The sequence below is a fragment of the Artemia franciscana genome, chromosome 9 (assembly GCF_032884065.1).
Source record: "Artemia franciscana chromosome 9, ASM3288406v1, whole genome shotgun sequence".
NCBI classification, from domain to species: Eukaryota; Metazoa; Arthropoda; class Branchiopoda; order Anostraca; family Artemiidae; genus Artemia; species Artemia franciscana.
The window spans coordinates 23,696,110-23,711,586 of NC_088871.1; the positions used below are offsets into that span (position 1 = coordinate 23,696,110).

The following is a 15,477-nucleotide window of genomic DNA, read 5'->3' on the forward strand; positions in this document are numbered from 1 at the left end:
GAAAAAACTAAAAAAAATTTTCATCTAAAAAACTAAAAAAAACTAAAAAAGGTAAAAACTAAAAGAACTAAAAAAGAAAAAAATAAATGACGAAACTCAAAGAGAAAGCGACCAGGACAAAAGGAATGTTCGATTAGCAATCAACAAAGCACCGGGACACAGGGAGTATAAATGACGACCAGGACATAAGTAAAAAAAAAAAACTATCTATATAGGGGAGAGGTGGGTACAGTGGCGCAGTCTGCTACAGTGGCGCACTTGATCCCACTGCCACCTGTAATTAGATTAAATTCTAAAAAAATACGCACTAGGAGGGCAGTCACATGGTCTATGATTGTCAGCCATTTTCAATTTTTTGGAGCAATTGCAGTTTTTGAGGTATGTGATTAAGTGCTTTGAAAAATAAAATCTTGGACAAATGGAAAATATTTTTTGACTTTGCTAAGGTTTGTAGGCTACAAATAGTGTCGAATTCTGGCGAATATTAGTTCATCTGGAAGCTCCAACAATTCTAAACATAGTTCAGCCATCTGTTTGTCTCTCGGTCATTATTTCAAATTTTGGTTCACAAAATGGATAAAAGAGGGCATTTCGGATACAGTGGCGCATTTTGGTGGAGGGTATAGTGGCGCACCCCGAAATTTTTTAAATTCATAAACTTCACGTGGTAGGTAGCCTATATGATAGTTTTGACTTCTACTACTACTACTACAAACTCGTCACAGCCTTAAGCCGTCTGAGACCGACACACTGGCGAACACTTCTCCTCCATACCACCCTGTTTAAGGCTTCTGCCCCCAAAGATTTTGGGTAATTTCTTATGATCTCGTCCCAGTCTAACGTGGGACATCCTGTCCCCCCCTTCAGACCACTAAGTAGAACTAATCTAGGAATTCGATCGCCCAGGTTAGGCTGGGGTTCTAGGTTAAGCTCGGTTCAGGTTAGGCTACAAGTTCTAGAAGTTCAGTAACAAAGGCTACATCCCCCAAACATTATTGGTCTTTTGCAGAATGCCTAATGAAGCAGAGCGTATGAAGCTTGCCGTGCACGCGGTACTGGAATTGAAGCTTTCACAACGGGCTGCTGCCAAAAAATACGAGATCCCAGAGACAACACTCCGTCGATATGTAAATAAGGCTCGCAATGCATCGGACGATAAAAAGCTGACTTTAAAATTTGAGCCGAATTACCAAATCCGTCAAGTGTTAACTGATGAACTTGAACAGCAACTTCACACGATTATTTGATAAAGGCATGCAAAATGCACCATGGTTTGACACGGCTCAACGTCCGCCAATTCGCTTTCGAAATTCAAAGATGAACCAATTGAAGGTGCCATCAACATGGCATGAGAAAAAGATAATGGGGAAAGACTGGTATTACAGTTACATGAAACGCTTCCCAGACCTGTCTATCCGCAAAGCAGAGGGAACAAGCTTGGCCAGAGCCACGGCATTCAACAGAACAACTGTAAACGAGTTCTATGACAACTTGGAGACTGTTATGAATAAGTTTAAGTTTCAGCCTAGTGATATTTATAACTTAGATGAGACGGGGGCAACAACAGTGCAGAGACCACCAAATGTGATAGCACCTAAGGGCACAAACAGGTGGGCCAAGTGACTTTTGCTGAGCGAGGCGAACTGACCACAGTCTGCTGCACCATCAATGCTCAAGGTAATTTCTTGCCACCTTACTTCATCTTCCCAAGGAAAAGATTTGGCTCCCAGTTGATGAATGGTGCACCACCAGGCAGTGGCGGTAGCGGTTCTGCCAAAGGATGGATGACATCTGACATCTTCCTGCTTGTCCTCGAACACGTTGTGAAACATGCCCGCTGTACAAAAGAGAGACCCATATTGTTGATAGAAGACAACCACTCTTCTCATGTGTCGATCCAGGCCATTCAGTACTGCAAAGATAACGGGATAGTGGTTCTGACTTTGCCACCCCACACCAGCGGAAAGCTACAGCCACTGGACAGAACAGTCTACAAATCATTCAAAAACTACTACAACATCGCCTGCAATGACTGGATGGTCAGCAACCCCGGACAGACGATTGGCATCTCTATCATCGCTCAACTTGTTGGAAAGGCCTTCCAACTCTCCTTCACACAGGAAAACATAGTCAGTGGCTTTGCTGCTACTGGGATTTTCCCCTTCAACCGCCTACTTTTCACAGACGACGATTTTCTCGCATCAGCTGTGACCGACAGACCAGACCCTAATCCCAGCGCAGCTCCAGAGGCCGAAGAAGTCGAGCAAGAATTGAATAGTCATAACGAAGCGGGTCCAAGCTCTGCCTCCCCAAGCGCTGCCTCCCCTACCGCCGTTACACCCGAAGCTGTAAGGCCCTACCCAAGAGCGCCCCCCAGGAAGCTGCCAGAAGGAGCTCGGAAGAGGAAGAAAACCATCATTGCCACGGATACCCCAGTGAAAGATGCTTTAGAGAAAGAATTCATGGAAAGGGAGGCAAAAAAAGGCCAAGACTTCTAAGATTAACCCCAAGACAAAGAAAGCCGTTGTCCAAAAGCCAGTGCCAAAAAAACAGGATGTCCAACCTAAGAAAAGGGGCAGTGCTGTTGGATACTTTGCTAAATTTCACCGCAATTTCAAGAGAAACAGTCATGTAAAGACCCTGTTTTCTGATTCTTCGTCTGATGATGACTTTGGTGACTCTGCCACAAAAGGCAATAGTAGCTGTGATAGTGATGAAAGCCTCCACTGTGGCCTTGAAGACCAAAACGATCTTTTGTGTGATGATGAAGTCCGTGCTGGAGATTATGTTCTTGTTTGCGAGGGGGAGATCAAAAAGAACAAAATTTACTCCGTGGGCGAAGTCCTCTCTGAGTCCAGCTTTGACATTGAGCTCATGTATATTAAGAGAATGGTTCCTTTCTACAAGGTCATCAGGACCAGTGAAAATTACACTTTCAGCAAGTCGAGTGTCGAAATGAAGCTACCTGCTCCGAATATTTCTGGTGGCACAGAAAGACAGGCGGAGCAACTGGTCTTCCCCATTGACCTGACTGCTTACAATATTAACTAGTGTGCCTTCTTCTTTTATTTTCAGTTCATTATTTTTTATTTCTTTACTCATTATACGAAGTATTCATCTTTTAGGTATTTTCAGTTCATTATTCTGTACTTCCTTACTCATTAAACGAAGTATTCATCTTAGCAGTTTGATTGCGCCACTGTTCCAGATGGGTGCGCCACTGTTCCAGATGGGGTGCGCCATAGTTCCCGCCTAGTCGGCAACAATGGCGCAAAAAGTGGCTGTCAGAAAACATGACTCCATCAAAAACTGGTTCAAAGAAGAAGTGTGAAATAAATCACCAGTGTAGAATAATAAACTGCCTGCACAACAGTTCAAAAACCGTCCAAAAATGTTAATATTTGCCAAAGTTACGATGCTTTGACCTGAAAGTGCGCCACTGTACCCACCTCTCCCCTATATAAAAATAAGTTGTCTGTGGATCTGTGGATCGTGGATCAGGTGACGTCACCTGAAAAAACTGGATCAGGTGACGTCAAAACTGAAAAAACTAAAAAAAGGCAAAAACTACAAAAAAAACTAAAAACTAATAAAAAAAATAAAAAAGCTAAAAAACTAAAAAAACTAAAAAAAGGCAAAAACTACAAAAAAAAACTAAAAACTAATAAAAAAGCTAAAAAACTAAAAAAACTAAAAAAAAGGCAACAACTACAAAAAAACTAAAAACTAATAAAAAAAATAAAAAAGCTAAAAAACTAAAAAAAACTAAAAAAACTAAAAAAAGGTAAAAAACTAAAAAAACTAAAAACTAAAAAAAAACTAAAAAAAAAGGAAAAAACTGAAAAATAAGCTAAAATAAAGGTAAAAACCAATAAAAAACTAAAAAAAAAACTGAAAAAACTAAAAAAAGGCAAAAACTACAAAAAAACTAAAAACTAATAAAAAAAAGTAAAAAAGCTAAAAAACTAAAAAAACTAAAAAAACTAAAAAAACTAAAAAAAGGTAAAAAACTAAAAAAAATAAAAAATAAAAAAAAAAATAACAAAAAAGGAAAAAACTGAAAAATAAGCTAACATAAAGGTAAAAACCAATAAAAAACTAAAAAGAAAAAAAGGAAAAAACTAAAAAAAATTTTCATCTAAAAAACTAAAAAAAACTAAAAAAGGTAAAAACTAAAAGAACTAAAAAAGAAAAAAATAAATGACGACACTCAAAGAGAAAGCGACCAGGACAAAAGGAATGTTCGATTAGCAATCAACAAAGCACCGGGACACAGGGAGTATAAATGACGACCAGGACATAAGTAAAAAAAAAAATTAACAAAACTAAAAAGAAGGTAAAAACTACAAAAAAACTAAAAAGAAAAAAAAACTAAAAACTAATAAAAAAACTAAAAAATATAAAAATCTAAATAAACTAAAAAAGAAAAAAAAAGGAAAAAAATAAAGGAGAAAAACAAAACTAAAAAACGAATGTATATACAGACCGGTACACCGGGATACAAATGACGACCGGGACACAGGGAATATAAATGACGAACGGGACACAGGGACACAACTACAACGGGGACACCGGGGGAAACAGGGGGATATAAATGACGACCGGGACAAAAAAACTAAAAAGAAAAAAAAAACTTAAAACTAATAAAAAAAACTAAAAAATCTAAAAATCTAAATAAGCTAAAAAAGAAAAAAAAAAGGAAAAAAATAAAGGAGAAAAACAAAACTAAAAAACGAATGTATATACAGACCGGGACACCGGGATAGACCGGGATAGACCGGGACGACACAGGGACACAACTACAACGGGGACACCGGGGGAAACAGGGGGATGTAAATGACGACCGGGACACCGGGACAGGGAATGGTCGATTAGCAATCACCATCAACAAAGCTCAAGGGCAATCATTAGAATCATGAGGTATAGATCTGAATACAGATTGTTTTCCCATGGACCATTATATGTTGCATGTTCAAGAGTCGGTAAACCTGACAATCTATTTATATGCAAAGACAATGGAACAGCAAAGAATGTTGTATATTCGCAAGTTTTACGTAGTTAAAACCATATATATATATATATATATATATATATATATATATATATATATATATATATATATATATATATATATCTATCTATATTCACAGGTGGGACATAGGGACACAACTACAATGGCGCGTAACTATTATGGCGCGTAACGACTTACGCGCGCGGGGGGGCTTGGGGGGGGGCGCGAAGCGCCCCCACCAACTAGGTGTTGGGGTGGCGCGAAGCGCCACCCCAACAGCTAGTATATATATAAAAATAAGTTGTCTGTCTGTCTGTGGATGGATCAGGTGACGTCACCTGAAAAAACTGGATCAGGTGACGTCAAAACTGAAAAAACTAAAAAAAGGCAAAAACTACAAAAAAAAACTAAAAACTAATAAAAAAAATAAAAAAGCTAAAAAACTAAAAAAACTAAAAAAAGGCAAAAACTACAAAAAAAACTAAAAACTAATAAAAAAGCTAAAAAACTAAAAAAACTAAAAAAAAGGCAAAAACTACAAAAAAAACTAAAAACTAATAAAAAAAATAAAAAAGCTAAAAAACTAAAAAAACTAAAAAAACTAAAAAAATGTAAAAAACTAAAAAAACTAAAAACTTAAAAAAACTAAAAAAAAAGGAAAAAACTGAAAAATAAGCTAAAATAAAGGTAAAAACCAATAAAAAACTAAAAAAAAAACTGAAAAAACTAAAAAAAGGCAAAAACTACAAAAAAAAAACTAAAAACTAATAAAAAAAGTAAAAAAGCTAAAAAACTAAAAAAAACTAAAAAAACTAAAAAAAGGTAAAAAACTAAAAAAAATAAAAAATAAAAAAAAAATAAAAAAAAAGGAAAAAACTGAAAAACAAGCTAAAATAAAGGTAAAAACCAATAAAAAACTAAAAAGAAAAAAGGAAAAAACTAAAAAAAATTTTCATCTAAAAAACTAAAAAAAACTAAAAAAGGTAAAAACTAAAAGAACTAAAAAAGAAAAAAATAAATGACGAAACTCAAAGAGAAAGCGACCAGGACAAAAGGAATGTTCGATTAGCAATCAACAAAGCACCGGGACACAGGGAACTGAAAAATAAGCTAACATAAAGGTAAAAACCAATAAAAAACTAAAAAGAAAAAAAGGAAAAAACTAAAAAAAATTTTCATCTAAAAAACTAAAAAAACTAAAAAAGGTAAAAACTAAAAGAACTAAAAAAGAAAAAAATAAATGACGACACTCAAAGAGAAAGCGACCAGGACAAAAGGAATGTTCGATTAGCAATCAACAAAGCACCGGGACACAGGGAGTATAAATGACGACCAGGACATAAGTAAAAAAAAAAATTAACAAAACTAAAAAGAAGGTAAAAACTACAAAAAAACTAAAAAGAAAAAAAAAACTAAAAACTAATAAAAAAACTAAAAAATCTAAAAATCTAAATAAACTAAAAAAGAAAAAAAAAGGAAAAAAATAATGGAGAAAAACAAAACTAAAAAACGAATGTATATACAGACCGGTACACCGGGATACAAATGACTACCGGGACACAGGTAATATAAATGACGACCGGGACACAGGGACACAACTACAACGGGGACACCGGGGGAAACAGGGGGATATAAATGACGATCGGGACAAAAAAACTAAAAAGAAAAAAAAAACTAAAAACTAATAAAAAAACTAAAAAATCTAAAAATCTAAATAAGCTAAAAAAGAAAAAAAAAGGAAAAAAATAAAGGAGAAAAACAAAACTAAAAAACGAATGTATATACAGACCGGGACACCGGGATACAAATGACGACCGGGACACAGGGAATATAAATGACGACCGGGACACAGGGACACAACTACAACGGGGACACCGGGGGAAACAGGGGGATGTAAATGACGACCGGGACACCGGGACAGGGAATGGTCGATTAGCAATCACCATCAACAAAGCTCAAGGGCAATCATTAGAATCATGAGGTATAGATCTGAATACAGATTGTTTTCCCATGGACCCATTATATGTTGCATGTTCAAGAGTCGGTAAACCTGACAATCTATTTATATGCAAAGACAATGGGACAGCAAAGAATGTTGTATATTCGCAAGTTTTACGTAGTTAAAACCATATATATATATATATATATATATATATATATATATATATATATATATATATATATATATATATATATATCTATATTCACAGGTGGGACATAGGGACACAACTACAATGGCGCGTAACTATTATGGCGCGTAACGACTTACGCGCGCGGGGGGGCTTGGGGGGCGCGAAGCGCCCCCACCAACTAGGTGTTGGGGTGGCGCGAAGCGCCACCCCAACAGCTAGTATATATATATATAACGTGATTGACAGAATTGGAATGGATACTCTCTATTTAGGGGAGTTGCGGGTGATTTCCAGAACTTTGGCGAGCTCGGACAATGAAAATTAGGTGTGTCAGAGACCTACACAAATTGACATGATAACAGTCTTTTCCCCAATTCGATCCTTTGGGGGGCTGGAAGGAGAGGAAAAATTGAAAAAAATGAGGTATTTTTAGCTTACGAGTGGGTGATGGGATCTCAATGAAATTTGATATTTAGAAGGATCTCGTGTCTCAAAGCTCTTTTTCTAAATCCCGACCGTATCCGGTGATATTGGGGGAGCTGGAGGGGAAAACGGGAAATCTTGGGAAACGCTTAGAGTGGAAAGATCGGGATGAAAGTTGGTGGGAAGAAAAAGCACAAGTCCTAGATACGTGATTGACATAACCGGACTGAATCCATTCTCTTTGGGGGAGTTGGGGGCGGGGGTGTTAAATCAGAAAAATTCGAAAAATTGATGTATTTTTAACTTAAGAACGGGTGACCGTTAATGAGGTATTTTTAAATTTGATACTTGAAAGGAACTCATGTCTCAGAGATCGTTTTAAAACCCGACCAGATCTGGTGACATTGGCGGGAAGTTGGAGGGGGAAACCGGAAACCTTGGAAAACACTTAGTGGGGAGATCGGGATGAAACTTGGTGGGTAGAATGAGCAATTGTCTTAGATACGTGATTGACGTAACCGGACTGGATCCGCTATCTTTGGGGGAGTTAGGGGGTCTGGTGCTTTGGCGTGTTCGGTGCTTCTGGACGTGCTAGGACGATGAAAATTGGTAGAATTGCCCGAGACCTGAACAAATTGACTTGATAAAGTCGTTTTCCCCGTTTCGACCATCTGGGGGGCTGAAGGGAGAGGAAAAATTAGAAAGAAATGAGGCATTGTTAACTTACGAGTGTGTGATCGGATCTTAATGAATTTCGATATTTAGAAGGAGCTCTTATTTTAGATCCCGACCTGCATTAAGCCTATGATTTTTCTTTTAAATCAATCTATTGATTCTTAGAATTTTGCTCAAGCCATATGAGCTCTTAGCTCTTGTTTTTTTCTTTGGTTATGACCAAATCAAATACTGATTTAAAGACGTTATTCCTCATATTATCACAAAGGAATTTACTTCAAATTTCAGGTCTATTCTCAGTACATTTCTGATTCGACTCTAAATCTAGAAAATCACCAACTTCAATGGAAAACTAGTCACACAAATATACTAGACTACCCAACCAAGAAAAAAAAGAAAAATGTAGAAAAAAAAAATATTTCCTGTTGAAGACGTGAACAGTGTGCGTTCTAAATAAGTGATATCTACACCAAAATGTGAAAATTTTTGTCCTTAGTACAATTAATCTCTACAGTACTGTATTTTTGATATCCTTTGTCCCGCTCTGTGGCTCTAAGATACTCCGAAATCTAGTGAATCTAGGTAATTACCATACAGAGGAAAGTGTAAGCAATACAGAGGAAACAACAAACTAAGGCGTTTCCTAAACATTATATATAAATTTCAATTCCATGATCAGCAAAATTCTCCTGCTGGATAGTTTTTTATCAAGAATAAGAAATCAGGATGCATAGATTATGGGAGAGATAAACTCTCCATGATTACGAAAACGTCCCCAATCTGGGAATTATAACATGACATAACACACACCTTGTCGTGCGTATTTACTTGAAAAAAAAATGGCTCGGATGAAGATTTCGATAAAATAATCAGATTTCCAGTGAGGTTCTCTCTCTACCTCTCACAAACACTTTAAAAAAAACAACACTTTTTTCTCATTTTCATTTGACTGATCAAAACAATAACTTCGCCACAATAATTGTGTAACGAGCTAGCTTTCCACTCAGAAATGTATTTTGGATCTAGAGGTGTAATTACAGGAAAACTCGACTGGCAAATGTCCAGGTTAAATTGTGATACAGATAGTGACGTAAAATGTAAACAAATGACATATTTTTGTACCATTAAAACATCATAGGCAGCGCAATAGCGTTGCCTAAGTGAAGAGTGATGTGGGCACGATATAATATTTTTTCAGGCCTGAGTACTTTGTAAAGAAGGAGTATTTGTAGAAACTTCGAAAAGGATTCATTCGCATGAAGATTGAAAGTTCTAGTGTCCTGTTTAACAGTCAAAAATTATTGAAGGGCAAACAAAGCCCCGCCCCTCCCCCCTATCATTTTCCCAAACACATCCAATTTGGAGATGTCAACCTCCCACAGTCCTAAGGGCAAGAGCTTTAAGCTAGGCAATTCGTTCATTGGTTACGTATATTATATATTATTGAGAAAGGTATGCATTATTTGACCTTTCAAACGGTTTGTGGTAATGAACTGTACGTAAGGAGCGACCCTATTCAAAAGTAACCGAAACTTTAAAAAACGGATTTTTGATACAAAAAGATGCATCAAAAGAATAACATTTTTATTCTGACTTCAAATATATAGGGTTCATCAATTTTAGTCTTACCCATCAAAAGATACGAACCTGAGAAAAGTTGCCTTGTTTTCGAAAAAACGAGGGAAACAGTCCCTAAAAGCCATAGCATCTAAATGAAAATCACACCATCAGATTCAGCGTATCAGAAAGACGTTTCAAGCTCCTTTCAAGCTTGCTGTAGACGTTTCAAGCTCCTATCTGCAAAGATGTGGAGTTCTGTGTTTTTTTTTTGCCAGAAGAAAGATCACGGATGCGTACTTTTTTCCCCGCTAACTTAATCCCCTAATCCCCTACTTAATCCCGACGACTTAATCCCCTACAGTCTCCGGGGAAAGGGCTATAAATTATGAACTTTGCCCATTCTTCACAAATTAAACAGAAAAACAAGTTTTTTTTTAACTGAAAGTAAGGAGCGACATTAAAACTTAAAACGAACAGAAATTCTTCAGTATATGAAAGGGGTTGACCCCTCCTCAACGCCTCACTCTTTACGCTAAAGTTTTTATTGTTTTAAAAGTAGAGTTGTGACAAAGAGTCGTACTTTAGCGTAAGGAGCGGGGCGTTGAGGAAGGGAAAGGCCCTTTAATATACGGAATATTTTTGTTCATTTGAAGTTTTTATATCGCTTCTTACTTTCAGTTCAAAAAACTTGTTGTTTTTTCATTTAATTTATGACTGTTTTTGAATTAATGCAGGTTTTGAATTTGGCTTACCGTGCATGAATAATTAAAACAAAATTTGCATAGTCATTCTGTTGTTTCTAAATAATAATAATCCAAGTTTGATTTTTGTTCCGGTTATTTAAGAATGACTCCTGCACCACAAAAGCCATTTGATTAAAATAATAACCTCTTTTAAAAGTTAAAAAAGAAATTTTAGCGTAAGAGCGGGCTATTCAGGAGAGATAACCCATCTCATATACTTAATATTTTCTATTCGTTTTAAATTACTGTTGCTTCTTACTTTCAGTTAAAAAAACTTGTTTTTTATTTAATTGCTCATGGTTTTTTAAATAATGTCAGGTAAATCCAGCTCCCCTCCATGGAAAATTCCCTTCCCTCACGAGAAATTTTTTCATGGAAAGATTCTTCCATGTAACTTAAATTAGCGCTATTTGTAGAACTAACTTTGTAAGGCATAGTAACAAAACGGCCAAAGAGGTCGAAACTATATTTAAGAAAATGAGAGTCAAAAGTTGAGCAATTCTCAAATGACAGAAATTAATGAAAGAACCTTACTTTAAAAGATACACGCAATAATTTATATTCGTTTTATATTTTAATGTTATTCCTTACTTTCAGTTGGAAAAAGCTTGCTTATAGTTTATTTAATAAAATCTCTCTCTCTCTTTCTTTCTCTCTCTCTCTCTCTCTCTCTCTCTCTCTCTCTCTCTCTCTCTCTCTCTCTCTCTCTCTCTCTCTCTCTCTCTCTCTCTCTCTCCCTCTCTCTCTCTCTCTCTCTCTCTCTCTCTCTCTCTCTCTCTCTCTCTCTCTCTCTCTCTCTCTCTTTCTTTCTCTCTCTCTCTCTCTCTCTCTCTCGCTAATTCTCTCTCTCTTCAAACAATAATTGTGTTACGAGCTAGCTTTCCACTCAGAAATGTATTTTGCATCTAGAGGTGTAATTACAGGAAAACTGGACTAGCGAATGTCCAGTTTAAATTATGATACAGATAGTGATGTAAAATGAAAACAAATGACATTAAATAGAATATTTGCCTCTTTTTCGAAAAAAGGTGAAACCCCGCTCCCCATAAAAGTCATAGAATCTTAATGAAAATCACACCATCAGATTCAGTGTATCACAAAACCCTACTGCAGAGGTTTCAAGCTCCAATCTGCAAAAATTCGAAATTCCTATTTTTTTTGCCAGAAGAAAGATCATAGATGCGTGTTATTTTTTTCCCAGGGGTGATCATACATCACCCCTAAAATGTCAGGGGTCCTAAAATGTCACTCGAACGGAGAGGGCTCATAAGAACGGAAATCAAAAGTTCTAGTGCCCTTGACGAATATAGCGACGAAATAGCGACGAAAAATAGACCACACTGCCTTTCCATAACAAACAAATACAAAGTAGAAACAATAGGAAAAATCTTTTCAAGACAGTGGAAATCAGTTCTGTGAATATTTCGGCCCTATGTCAAAGGGCCCTCTTCAGCACAAAACGAGAACAAGAGAGAAAATATGTATATATAAATAAACTTACATTAAATACTTCAACGAAGTTCAACCAGGACTGACAAAAAGAATGGAGTGAGAATATAAACTCATTCAAACTAAAGAGAACAAAGTGATTAAATGCAATTTCTCAGAGCCAACCTTGCTTTTTTAGCAGCCTGTCTCAAAAGCCTTTTCGTAGCGGGTTCAGTACTATTATAAATCGGTTTAGTAAAATATTTTGTTAGATCGTTTTTAATTAAAAACGATCTACTGTGCTGAAGTTTTAAAAACAATTCTCGTATTGTGCTGAAGACGGCCCTTGGACATAGAGCCGAAATATTCACAGAACTCATTTCCACTGTCTTGAAAAGATTTTCCCTATTGTTTCTACTTTGTATTTGTTTGTCTAGTGTCCTTCTTAAGTGACCAAAAAAATTGGAGTGCAACTAGGCCCGCAAATATGCTAATTTTTTTCTAAAGCCACCGGATCAAACTTTTCAGATGGCCATTTTGCTCAGTAGAGTAAAAAAAAATCTCATATCTACGCCTTTGAGGACGACTTAATCCCCCAGGTTCCCGGGGGAACGGCTGCAAGCTATGAACTTTGCCCATTGTTTCCATATAGTATTGGCTATTGGGAAGTAAACATACATTTTCATGGGAGATTTTTCTGGTTGGGGAGATGTTTACGTTGGAGGATCTTTCCATGGAGGAATTTCCATGGGGGGTGAGCATTTCCATGAAGGGGGCGCTGGATTTTTCAGCATTATTTAAAAAAAAAACGAAAAATAAAACAAAAACAAGTTTTTGCAACCGGAAGTAAGGAGCAACATAAAACTTAAAAACAACAGAAATTATTAAGTATATGTAAGAGTTCGTCCCCTCTTCAATACCTCGTTCTTTACGTTAAAGTATTTTTAGTAATTTCAAAAGGGCTATTTATTCTAATTAAGTAGCCGTTGTGATTCAGCGGTCATTATCCAAAAATTAGAACAAAAAGCGAACTTTAACGTAAAGAGCGAGGTATTGACGAGGGGACGAACCCCATCATATACGTAACAAAAACATACAAATATAGAAGTTCGTTGTGTATGTTAGTTCGCAAGTTACGTATATTTATTACTAATAAAAGCGTTCGCAAATAAAATTAAACATTCTAGTGGCCTATTTAAGTAGGCAAGAAATTAGAGGGCATCTAGGCCCCCTCCCCCGCCTCTTTTTGTCTCAGAATTGTCAGATCAAAACTTTGATAAAGCCATTTAGCCAAAAAAGTAAAATTAATGTGCAAATTTCGTTTTAATTATTCATGTACGGTGAGCCAAAATCAAAACCTGCATTAATTCAAAAACGTCCAGAAATTAAATATGAATTTTTTTTTTTAGCTAAAAGTAAGAAGCGACATTAAAACTTAAAACAGACAGAAATTATTCCGTATATATAACGGGCTGTCGCCTCCTCAACGCCCCGCTCTTTACGCTAAAGTTTGACTCTTTCTTACATCTCTACTTTTAAAACAATAAATAACTTAAGCATAAAGAGCAGGGCGTTGAAGAGGGGGCAGCTCCTTTCATATTCAAAATAGTTTCTGTTCGTTTTAAGTTTTAATGTTGCTTCTCACTTTCAGCCAAAAAAAAACTTGTTTCTTTTATTTAATTCTTTCCAAAAACACGAAAGGCCTTCAAGTAAGCCTTTCAGAGAATGTGGAGGGGAGTGTCGGACGGAATCAAAACACGTTATGTTCGTGCGGGTTGTAAAAAGGGCATAACTCAGGAATGACTGAGCATATTAATTTGGGAATTTCAGGAAATGATCAATTGACCAAAAAGGTAATGTTTATAAGCTACTAACACGCTACTACATTTACAATGCTGAGGGGAAATTCAAACTAAATCAAAAGACACTATGCGCATCCACATTGACAAAAGAGCGTATCTCAAGAATGAATTTGGGTATTAAGTTAGAACTTTCAGAGAAGGCTTAAAGGGGTAGATCATTTGACCAAAAGCCAATATAAATGCACGTTGTTACTACTACTACTACTGCCACATTAACTAATGTTAACACTACTACAGCTACTACTTCTATTGCAAGTACTTGTAAGGCTAAGATCATTAAGATGAAAATTTCAAGAAGTATACGAAAATACAAGTTATCAAAAGAACATGTCAATATCCTAAAAAAGGTAAACAATACGGCATTAGACATTCCAGTCCCTACCGGCGGTGCTGATCTCCGTTTCTTGACCCTTCAGTCAGGAAGTGCAATGAGGGGTTGGGGGCCAACCATCCTCTGCTTTCTCACACCCTTCCTGTTTACCTTCCCCAGATTTCTCCAGGTACCCATTTAGAGCTGGGTAGACTCTGATTGAGCTTACAGAGCTACAACACTGACCCCAGTCCAAAATTATGTAATTGGGTACACTAGGATTCAAACCCTCGCCCTCTCGGACAAAGGATCCTAAGTCCAGCGCACCAATCCACACGGCTACCAATGCCCTAGCAACGTCAATGTTCAAGCAAAGGCTCATTATATTAAGTTGTAACATCCAAGACTTGATGAGAGGGATATTCAACTGACCAAAAGGCAATAAGTTAAAACTACTGCTGCTACTAGTACAAGTGCTATTTCTATTAATACTACAACTGTAGTAATACTACATTAATACTATATTAATACTACAGTTATAACAGTTAAAGCTAGGGATTCATTGACATTGATCGAAAATCTGACTATAAGTGTTACCTCAGTTATCGATGGTTTGTTTCTAATAAACTAGTACCGAATTTTATGAAAACTAATTTTATGGTTTTTGGTCGTTCAAAACGTTCCACTCGAGAGATTTCTTGTGAGGAGCTACAGGTTGGTGACCAAAAAATTTGTAGGGTCCAATCATATCGTTATTTAGGAGTTTTTCTTGATCCCATTTCGTAATCATATTGAGTATTTAAGATTAAAACTTGCTCAAAATATTGGGTCGATGTACCGTGTGAAGAATATTTTTCCTTTTACCATTTTAAAAATAATTTACCACTCTCTAATTACTTCTTATTTGAATTATTGCTCAGTTGTATATCTTAATACATTTTGGAAGCATATAAAACCCTTACAGGTACTATAAAATAGGGCAATAAGAATACTTGGAAATTTCTTACATCGACCTTCAAAACTTGAAAATGTTTCGGAAACTAAAACATTATTCCTCTTCTTAAATTTGTTAGATTTAAATGATATACGAATATTACATGCTTCCATATGGCATTTTCAAATCCAAAATTCTAAAAATTATTTCTATGACAAATCTCTGTTAATCTTACTTCCTCGTTCGGATTGTCGGAGGTCTAGGATGTATCAAATCCCTTTTGTAAGCTCTGAAAGGTCAAAGTTTTCGATTAGATACCAAATACCCTTCATTGCTAACAATCATAAGCTGAATGATAAAATTCTGTTTGATCCATCCCAAAAATCTCAGCAAAAATCT

At 36.2% G+C, this 15,477-nt stretch overlaps 1 protein-coding gene across 2 annotated transcripts in view; it reads right to left on the reverse strand.

Annotated features, from left to right (window-relative positions):
* The window catches only part of LOC136031166 (protein HEXIM1-like), a 76,931-nt gene that overhangs the window by 17,134 nt on the left and 44,320 nt on the right, over positions 1-15,477 (reverse strand). The window contains exon 2 of one of the 2 annotated variants that reach the window (XM_065710514.1): positions 9,913-10,038. The exons of the other annotated variant lie outside the window; for it this stretch is intronic. Coding sequence (XP_065566586.1) covers positions 10,035-10,038 — 4 coding nt within the window. The 3' untranslated portion in view covers positions 9,913-10,034. Of the gene's footprint in view, positions 1-9,912; positions 10,039-15,477 lie in introns of those variants that run through there. 2 annotated transcript variants of the gene reach the window in all.